This window comes from Protobothrops mucrosquamatus, unplaced genomic scaffold, assembly GCF_001527695.2.
Source record: "Protobothrops mucrosquamatus isolate PMUCROS unplaced genomic scaffold, P.Mucros_1.0 scaffold1805, whole genome shotgun sequence".
In the NCBI taxonomy this organism is placed as follows: Eukaryota; Metazoa; Chordata; class Lepidosauria; order Squamata; family Viperidae; genus Protobothrops; species Protobothrops mucrosquamatus.
This window is the reverse complement of record NW_015387942.1, coordinates 129,179-139,931: the sequence shown is the minus strand read 5'-3', so window position 1 is coordinate 139,931 and position 10,753 is coordinate 129,179. Positions and strand designations below refer to the sequence as shown.

Below are 10,753 nucleotides of genomic sequence, written 5' to 3'. Positions count from 1 at the left end.
TCTAGTTATAAGCCTAGAGTATCGTACATCACTGTGTATAAGATGTTTCTTTTAAGTGCATATAGAGATACAAAATATTCCTTGCCTTATCTTCAGTCTGAGTAACAGTGTAAAAAAAGCCCTTACTGAATCTGAATGTGATTATGTTTATTCTGTTCCTATAGCACAGTGATGGCGAACCTTTTAGAGACTGAGTGCCCAAATTGCAACCTAAAACCCACTCATGCATCGTCGAGTGCCAGGCGGGCGTGGCCCATTGGGTGGGCGTGGCTGTGGTGGTAACGGCAGACTGGGTGGGACTAAAAAGTTCAATCAATCAATTCCAACTTTACAAGATCTTTTTTTTTCCCGTGAGAAGTTGAAATTGACTGATTGAACTTTTTTTTTTTTTGCACACGGCGGCAGAGGCCTAAAACCCAGCTGAAGGCCTAGGACTGGGGCGACAGCATGCGTGTCCACAGAGAGGGCTCTGAGTGCCGCCTCTGGCACCCATACCATAGGTTTGCCACCACTGCTATAGCACGTCTAGTTCTCGCTCATTTTTTTATGCTGCACAATAAGCAAAGTTGTCCATTAGTATCACAAATGTATTTACTATCTCATGTGAATTAATTTTGACTAGAACAAATGTTTCGTTGCATGAACTTTCACAGGTCACAATCCAATTCAGCACATGCTTGGAAGAGTTTTTCCTTATTGAAATAATGGATTAAAAGATATAAAAGACAGCATTGACAGATGATCAATAACAAGACAGTAAGTAGTTGGATGTAATTCATTTTTACACAGTTCAGCTGGTTATAAAGGAAGATTGTTAAATGTCATGATAAATGGCATTTAATTTTATTGCTGAAATCCAGCTCACCAGTTTATAACAAATCTATGAAGCTTTTTTGTGATAAACCTGCAACACGATAGTTGTTGGTTTAAAAATAGGAACTCTGCAAAATAATTGAAATACATAATATGAAAGCTTGAAAAGACATCTTTCTGTTCCTTATGAAATAATTTAAATTAGTTTTCATTAGAGAGAGCTTAAACAGAATGAACAGAACATTGTATTTTTAAAAGTATTCTTCTATTAAATTTGAAGAAAACTTATTTTCTAGCAAACTACTTTCTGATTTAATGAAACTTTGAACTTCCAAATAGAAAAAGCTGTTACAAATAATCAGAGTTGGTTGAAAGGCAAAATATTCCAAGCAGTAAAATAGTTTTGGCTTTTTTCCCCACAAAAAAAAAGGAAAGGAAAAAAGCTCCCCAATTAAATATATATATTGGAAGTGATTTCACAAAACCTGTAGCAGTACAACTAGATTTATTTACTTTAATATAGTTTTGTGTGGTTAAATGAAGTCACAGAGCTGATTCTTTGTTGCCCATATGAATTCTGCATATGCTATAGCATATATTGATCTAGAACAGGCGTGTCAAACTCGTGATGTCACATGACGTCATGCAACGTATTGGGCCAGTTTTGCCATTGCCGGCAATGGGGTGGGCGTGGCTTCCACGTGACCCGTCCGGCCTGCGGGCTGGCAGTTTGAGACCCCTGATCTAGAATCTGCAAATGAACAAAGAATTGTCCAATGAAACACTTCTGTTTGGCCAATTGTTCTTCCAATTTTAATTAGGCCTAATACTTAGTAAATCTATGTTTTAGCTTACACATACTTCAACAATTGCATGTGGACTACACATAAATGACCTTTTTTTCTTTTAAAGGAGATTCCCATCTAGCTATCTAGATAACAAAAACAGTTCAAATTTAGAATTTTCTCTAGCCTACTAATTTTTATGTTTATTTTTAATTTAATAAGGTGATATATCTTCTGATTTTCAATTGATGCAGTCCCAAAACAAGAAAAAACAATCTTCCATATTTTAAATATAGCCTGACATTGTAAATTTCTGAAGATCTAATCTGCTATTAGAGATGACAAGCATACATTATTGTTAGATAACTTCTGTGATAATGGAGAAAGGCAGTACTTCCATCCATAAATGGCATCCATTAAGGTTTATTTATTTTTAACAAAAATTGTTTAGGGTTTTTGCTTTACTTCGCTTTTTTGCCCTTAGATCTAAAGCATACAAGAGTGAAACAAATCTTTTACATGAACACTAACTTGCAGTGCTAAATTGTGGTGTAAGAAACATCAGCTAAGTTGAAAAAAGTGTGCCCATCTTTTCTTACAAAAATGGTTTACATAAAAAGAAATCATACAGAACTGTATCATTATTGACAAGATCACAGAGATGCTGGAGTAAGAACTGAAAGGCAATTCTCACAAGAACACATTAAAATCCAAATCCTACAAGGAGATATATTTGTGCTTCTCTATATCAATGATTCAAAGTGTTAATATAAAAAGAAGGAAACTGTTTTCCATGTTATGTAAAAATGACAAGGTCTTTATCAAAATGATTTGAGCTTTCAGTCTAGTACTGCTAAGATTTTGGAATCTTCTGCAAAGAGGAAAAGAAAATTGAATTTTTTAGCTCAGGAATCATGCTCCAAACTTTGGCTATTCAGAAGCTCTTTTTCTTGAACTAATAACAAATACAAGACTGCATGAGACTAAACTCTCCATCAGAGGACATAATCATCATATTCTTCCTGTGGGCTAAAAGCAGCCGCTCGTAATATTTCCAAAGAATTTACTAAAATTAGTGTTCCAGTCAGATGTTTCCAACGTTTTGTAATAGGATTCTTCATTTTATCAAGACCAATGTGCAGCTCTTGGGTAACATCACGGTAACTGTCTCCCATCTGATTACTCCATGTTAGCATGAAATCATAGGCTGGTTTCCACATTGCCTGTCAGACAGAAACCAAAATTAACAAGGACTGTTTATTACTAATTCTTATATAGTGGTAAAAAATCAGAAAGCATCTGGTAGCAATTCTCAATTAACAAATGTTATTAAAAGGTGCTACCAGACTCCTTGTTTGTTTTAACACTATTCACTAACACAGCTCTCTTTAACAGCAATTTTATATAAAGATATTTTTAATATTTTATCTATTTTTATTGTGGAATATGGAAGTCTAAGTGGCATAGCCTAATCTCAGGCTCCCTTCAGTGAAAATTGGAAGAAAAATATTCTAGAAATAATATAATTTCTAAGTACCATTATAATAAGTTAGCTAAATTTATTTGTACTGGGATGTTTTTCATAATATCTGCATTGGGAAAGGATAAAAATAATGAAAAGATCTCAGTTACGGTGCATATACTAAATCAGTGATGGCGAACCTTTTGGAGACCGAGTGCCCAAAGTGCAACCCAAAACCCATTTATTTATCGCCAGGTGCCGGCTGGGCATGGCTGACTGGGTGGGTGTGGCCACCTCAATGATACTCGTGGGGACACCTGTGGGGACCGGGCAGGGTTGGGGGAGATCCAGGGGGTCTCTGGTGGGTGGGGTGGTGGGCTGGAGGCTCGTCCTGCAGGGTGAGGGCAAGGTGAGACGGGCTGGAGCAGCTGCTGCCTCACACCATCAGCACCCCCACACAGAGGCCAGCGAGCACATGGGGGCCGACGGTGTCCGTCAGTAGCCACAGCCTGCTGGCTGTCCTGCATCATGGCAGCCCCATAGGCATGGGCAGAGTGTAGCCCCATCGGCATGGGTAGAGATGGCCCTGGGATGGCCAAAAAGGAGCCCTCACCTGGTGCGGGTCCTGTCTACACGGTGGCTCTGACAGCGGCTGCTGCTGCTCCTCCTGCTCCTCCGAGCCCCTTGATCGGCCAATCACACAGGGAAGCAGGAGGCAGCAGTGGTGATTCATGCATCGCCAAGCCTGGCCGGCAGCAGATCTGGAAGCAAAGCTGTGCCGCCCAACCTCGTGCTGGTGGAGGCAGTGGCAGGGGAAGGTGAGCTGTGACGCACGCCCACCCCTCCCCACTGCCACCCCACATTGTCCTGCATGCAAGTCCCAGAGGCCCATGCGGGACAATGTGGGGCAGCAGCGGCAAAGTGTAGGCGCATGCAAGATCCCGCCTTCCCCTGCTACTGCCACCCCCACCAGTGTGAGGTTGGGCGGCACAGCTTTGCTTCCAGATCTGCTGCCCGACACCATCGGCCCCCACACACAGAGGCCAGCGATGGTGTCCATCAGCAGCCACAGCATGTTGGCTGTCCTGCATAATGGTGAACTAGCCATGGAGCCCCATCGGCACAGGTGGAGACAGCTCCGGGATGCCCGGAAGCCCTTGCCCAGCCTGGGCCCATCCACTCGACAGCTCTGACGGGGTGGCTTCTGCTGCTGTTCTGATCAGTCAACCATGCAGGGAAGCAGGAGGAGGTGGAGGGGCAGCCGAGGGTCTGGAGCCGCCTCGGCTGCTTGCTGGCAGCCTGACGAGGCAGCAGATCTTGCGGAACAGCTGCCCCTCCTGCTTCCCTGCATGGTTGACCAGTTGGAGCAGCAGCAGAAGCCGCCCCCATCAGAGCCATTGAGTGGATGGGCCGGGCTTCCTTCCAGCTGTCCTGGGACCCTCTCTACCCGTGCCGATGGGGCTCCTTGCCCAGTTTACTATTATGCAGGACAGCCAGCATGCTGTGGCTGGTGACGGACACCATCGGCCCCCATGTGCTCACTGGCCTGTGTGTGGGGGCCGATGGTGTTAGGCAGCAGATCTGGAAGTGAAGCTGTGCCGTCCATCTTTGCGCTGGTCGGGGTGGTGGGGAAAGGTGGGATCTGGCATGCGCCCACCCTTTGCCGCTGCTGCCCCACATTGTCCTGCGTGCGCCTCTGGGACAGGCATGCGGGACGATATAGAGTGGCAGTGGGGAGGGGTGGGCATGCGCTACAGCTCACCTTCCCCTGCCGCTGCCTCCACCAGCGCGAGGATGGGCGGCACAGCTTTGCTTCCAGATCTGCTGCTGGCTGGGCTTGGCAATGCAGGGATCACTGCTGCCGCCTCCTGTTTCCCTGTGTGGTTGGCTGGTCAAGGGGCTCGGAGCAGCAGCAGGAGCAGTAGCCACCGCCGTCAGAGCCACTGTGTAGACAGGGCCTGCACCAGGTGAAGACTCCTTTCTGGCCGTCCCAGGGCTGTCTTTGCCCATGCCGATGGAGCTGCACTGCGGAAGGGAGATGGCGGCTCTGATTCTCCCCTGCCAGCCACCCCTCCAGCTCCCTGCCTGATTCCCCTTCTATGCAATTCTACATGACCACAGTGTGGATGAGAGGCTCGGCCGGCAACGGGGGCGGCTTGCTTCCGCGGAGGTGTCCCGGCCTTCCTGCCCCCCCCTAGCCAGACCCCATTACCTTCTCCCACCTGGGACCTGATGACCCCCACCCTCCTGCACCCACCCCAGCTGACCCCCGAGCAGGCCAGCCCATCCAAGATGGAGGGGAGGCAAGACAGAGAACCGGTTGTTAAATGATTTGAAACCCACCACTGGTCACTTCCAAAGGCTGCTCACTCACTCTCCTGCCAAAACTGCTCCTTTTATAGGTTCCCTCACCCCGCCCAGCTCTCGCAGCTGTTCCTGGACTCCGCATGTGTGGAGAGGGGGAGGGGAGGAGTCCAGCCCTGTGTCTCTCTGTCTGTGGCAATGGCATGCGTGCCCACAGGGATGGCTCTGCGTGCCGCCTGTGGCAAGCGTGCCATAGGTTTGCCACTACGGACTCATACCATCTCAGGTGATTGTCAAGTCTCTTCTTAAAAATCTCCAGTGATGGAGCACCCACGATTTCTGGGGGCAATTTCTGTTCCACTGGTTGATTGTCCTCACTGTCAGGAAGTTTCTTCTTAATTCCAGGTTGCTTCTCTCTTGCATCAGTTTCCAACCATTGTTTCTCATCCTGCCTTCTGGTGCTTTGTAAACAACCTGGCCTCCTCTGCCCTGTGGCAGCCCCTCAAATACTGGAATATTGCTATCATGTCTCCCCTATTTCTTATTTTCTTTAGACTAGCCAAACCCTAGTCCCACAGTCGTTCTTCGTATGTTTTAGTCTCCAGGCCTTGGATCATCTTAGTTGCTCTTCTCTGAATTTTTCCAAACTCTCAACATCTTTTTTGTGATATGGTGATCAAAATTAGCTGCAGTATTCCAGGTGTGGTCTTACTAGGGCTTTGTAAAGCGGTAGTTAATACTTTGTGTGATCTTGATTCTATGCCTCTGTTTATACAACCCAGGATTGTATTAGCTTTTCTGGTTGGGAAGTTAGAGCGGTGAAAGGAAACCAGGCCACCAAAGAAGACGGTGGCTGGACAACCTCGAAACTGACACCGGCCAGAGCAGAGAAAAGCTCAAAGAAGCCATGAAAGACTGGAAGAGGTGGAGAGACCCCCTGGCCCAGGGAATCACCAAGAGTCAGACATAACATCATCACTGTCACACAGGATGCTACATGTTGTCTCCATGACTGCTTTCCTTTGTTACCTATTCTTACCTATTGTTAGTTATTCTCCAAAGCACCTGAAGGCAGGACAAGAAGCAACGGATAGAAACTAACCAAAGAGAGAAGCAACTTGGAACTAAGGAGAAATTTCTTGATTGTTGGAACAATTAATCAGTGGAACAGCTTGCCACCAGAAGTTGTGAATGCTCCAACACTGGAAGTTTTTAAGAAGAGACTGGACAGCCATTTGTTTGAAATGGTATATAGTGTTTCCTGCCTGAGCAGGGGGTTGAACTAGATGACCTCCAAGGTCCCTTCCAACATTTTTATTATTATTATTATTATTATTATTATTATTATTATTATTATTATTATTATTATTATTATTATTATTATTATTATTTCTTCTGGGAGGGCGCTTGCGTGGTATCCGAAGCTAGATTCCGTAATAGCTTTGTACCATATAGGATCAACTTTCTTTAACTCTCAGGACTCTTGTTTTCTGCTGTGTATTCTAGATGGACTGTGATTAATATATATATAAAATCAGTGGTGGGATTCAAATATGTGAACAACCAGTTCTCTGTGTGGATGCCGCTTCTGGAAGTCCGTTCTGGGCCTGGGCAACAAAAAATTAGCTGCTGGTTCTGCCGAAGTGGTGAGAACCAGCTGAATCCCACTACTGTATATAATGTGTATGTTTGTGGGTACCATGTGTACATGTATGTGCATACATGCCTATGGGTATATACATATATGCAATAGTGGTGAATATCTGCAGCCTGGGTGTAGGATGAGGGTGGAGATTTGTTCTCCGAGCTTGTGGGAACATTTCATTACCAGGCTAGGTAACATCTTCAGTGGTGTTTTAGGGGATGTAAGTGTCGGTGTTGTTCTGTTTATAAGGGCTTCGGGTGTGGGTATGTCGAGTGAGGGCCTTGTGATGGATCAGGTGTGAGTCATCAGTGAGAGGCTTGTAATGGGTCTTGTGATGGGTAGATTAAACTAGGTGAGGGTCATCAGGAGGTGAACTGCTGGTGTCCTGCCTTCAGGGGCTTTGGAGAACAGTTGACCCCCTCCTCTTCTTTGTGGCAACCCCTCAAATATTAGAAGATGCTATCATGTCACCTCTCATCCTTCTCTTCATTATAAACATATAAGGAATGTTTGCTGGAATTGGGTATGTCCATGTCCTTGCTCTGTGCGGGCCACGTCCGGGGGTGACTTTCCTCCAGGGGGGCTGCTGGTGAGGAGGGGGCCATGGGGGGAGGTGGGGCTGGGGTGATGGCGCAGAAAGGGCTCTGAATGCCCCCTCTGGCATGCATGCCATAGGTTTGCCACCACTGTACTAAATCAAGACTTACCCAGCTTACTTTATATCTTGCAAATTATATTTAAACTCAAACATTTAAGATTGGACTGGATGCCTTTCCTTCTTGGCTAGCTAACACAACTAAAGTGGTGATAGGAGATTACACGTAAATGGCAAAGATTACACCTTTGGGGCTGGGTGCTGTTATGTGATGCTGCAGATTTAATCCTTTCCTCCTTACACTGAATATCTGTTTCAGGGGTGTCAAACTCGCAACGTCATGTGATGTGTTGTGACATATCGCAACTTTTTTTCCATTGCCGGCAATGGGGTGGACGTGGTTTCGGCATGACGCATCCGGCCTATGGGCCGGCAGTTTGACACCCCTGATCTATATGAAGCTACAATATGAAATCATTTGTCAATGCAGAATAGGAGATCATCAATAGACTGGTAATATCCAGCTTTATATCTCTATCCTAGATTGCATAGGAAATATAGGAGATCCTGACTCATGCCTGGAGAAGACATGCAGGTACACACATTTATGAAATGTAATTTCAGTTTTCAAGAAGGGGAAAAAATAGATCCAGGAAACTACAGACCAGTTAGATTGACATCAATACCTGGGAAAAACCTGGAAAAGATAATTAAGTACATTTGTGAGTACCTAGAAATGAATAAAGCAATTACTAGAAACTAGCATGGATCAGGGAAATGCTCGGTATATAGTTTACTTGGACTTCAGTAAGGTATTTGACAAAGTAAACCACAACCTACTTCTGGGGTAATGGGTTGGACTAGAACAAGGCTTTTCAACCTTTTCACCGATTTTACCACTTTTAGAATATGGTAATATTCAAATACCACCAGTCGCCTAGCAAGGTGTCAAAAACTTGACCAAAAAACCCCCCCAAAACGGAAAAAAGTGGCAAAGTACAGGTAGTCCTCTCTCACCCCCTTTAATATCATCTCTTCCCCCACCCCCTTTAATATCATCTCTTCTCCCACCCCCTTTAATATCATCTCTTCCCCCACCGCCTTTAATATCATCTCTTCCCCCTCCCCCTTTAATATCATCTCTTCCCCCATCCCCTTTAATATCATCTCTTCCCCCACCTCCTTTAATATCATCTCTTCTCTCCCCTTCAGCAGGACCCAGACAATGCCTCTCGCAGCTCCAGCTGAATCTCTGCCTGAAGCCTGTGCAAGGCTACCTGCCACCCCCAATCAGCTGGAGCTGCGCGTGCTAATCCTGGGCTCTCAGCAGGACCCAGGCAATGCGTTGCGCAGCTCCAGCTGAATCTCCACCCAATGACTGTGTGAGGCTGCTTGCCGCCCCCAAGACCGCCGCCAATCAGCTGGATCTGCATGCTTTGATCCTGGGCTCTCAGTAGGACCCAGGCAACGTACAGTTCCAGTTGACTTTCCCACAAGCCTGTATGGTGCTGCTGCCACTTCACCTCATCCACTTTTACATTTTTTTTACATTTTGTTTTTAACAGTGCTGCTCATCCCATCATATGCGTACCACCTGCCAGGTGCCAACGTACCACTAGTGGTACGCATGCCACCGGTTGAAAAGCCCTGGACTGGAAGATCTCCAAGGTCCATTCCAGTCCTATGATTCAAGAAATCAACATGTTGAGCCAATGTATTACAGTTAGGTCTGAATGGGGAAGAACAGAATTAGGCTGAATTCTAAGACTAAGTAGCTGTGGATAAGACGCTTAATAGAGATAGTTGATATATAATTCTGAATGATGATAGTTCCCATATTGAGCTAGTTTGCAGTCTGGGAGATCTCCTGGACTTGTGGCTCCTGCCTGAGCATAAAACAGAGATTATGGTCAGGACAGCCTTTGCACAACTATATCTTATATATCTTTTGTATTCCAGTATTTGAGGGGTGCCATAAAGAAGAGGGGATCAAATTATTCCCCAAAGCACCAGAGGGCAGGACAAGAAACAATGGTTGGAAACTGATCAAAGAGAGAAGCAACCTGGAATTAAGGAGAAACTTCCTAACAGTGAGGACAATTAACCAGTGGAACAGCTTGCCTTCAGAAATCGTGGCCGCTCCATCACTGGAGGTTTTTAAGAATAGACTAGACAGTCACTTGTCAGAAATGATATAGGTTCTCCTGCTTGAGCAGAGGGCTGGACTAGAAGACCTCCAAGATCCCTTCAAGCTCTATTCTATTCTATTTGCTAAAGTAGCAGTGGTTGTGCACACACATTCCTGTCATCGTGCAATTGTATTATTATTACCTATGCTAAATGGGATTGCCATTTAAGACTATCCAGAAACTTAAGCAGCAATCCAGTAGTGATTGTGACACCTACATTTGCACCCATAAACCCTTCACTCTAAGAGTTACATCAGTGGCCGGTCAGCTTCCAAGTGCACTGCAAGGTGCTGGTTATTGCCTTTTAAAGCCCTATGTGGTCTGGCTATCTTCAAGATTTTCTGCTCTGAAATACATCTGCCCCTCCTATATGATTAAGAGAGTGAAGACTTGAGGATTTTGTCACAAGAGAGTTCCACCTGCAGTAGTCTCGCTTTCTCATTTACGGATCTCCTCCTATGGAATAGCTGGCTATCAACTATAGAGACCAGTACCTCCCCAATGCAGGGATGCAAAAAACTTAGCTCTTGGAAAGAGCATTTGGGAAATATTAAATATGGGCCTGCTCCTATAAGTTTGTTTCTGACCTTTGTTTATGTTATATGTGGAGCCACAGGAAAGAAGCATGTAAAAAGTAAACCCTAATCTTGCAAACAGACTTGTTCAGGTCACACTGTTGTTCTTTTAGTATTATGTGTTGTAATCATAGTCTAATGATGAATTATTCCTGCTAAATATGAATATGTTAAATTGAACCATTCTGTGTGCATGACATGTATATGATCACAGAAGGATCTCACAATTACTATAAAATCTGTGCTGATCTTGGAAGAATGACTGTATTTTTTCACTGCAGTGGCTGTACAACACAGATTGCTTCCTTTTCTTAGGTGGGCTGTCTTTATTTAAGAGGGGAAAAATATGTTGAACATAGTATGAAGCACATTTTCCAAGTTACTG

At 44.9% G+C, this 10,753-nt stretch overlaps 1 protein-coding gene across 1 annotated transcript in view; it reads right to left on the bottom strand.

The window, feature by feature from the left end:
* Nucleotides 1-2,510: 2,510 nt before the first annotated feature.
* Nucleotides 2,511-10,753, bottom strand: part of SH3BP4 (SH3 domain binding protein 4) — a 37,252-nt gene continuing 29,009 nt past the window's right edge. Inside the window, exon 4 of the mRNA XM_015823240.1 lies at nt 2,511-2,821. Within this exon, the coding sequence (XP_015678726.1) occupies nt 2,594-2,821 (228 nt within the window). The 3' untranslated portion in view covers nt 2,511-2,593. The remainder of the gene's footprint in view (nt 2,822-10,753) is intronic.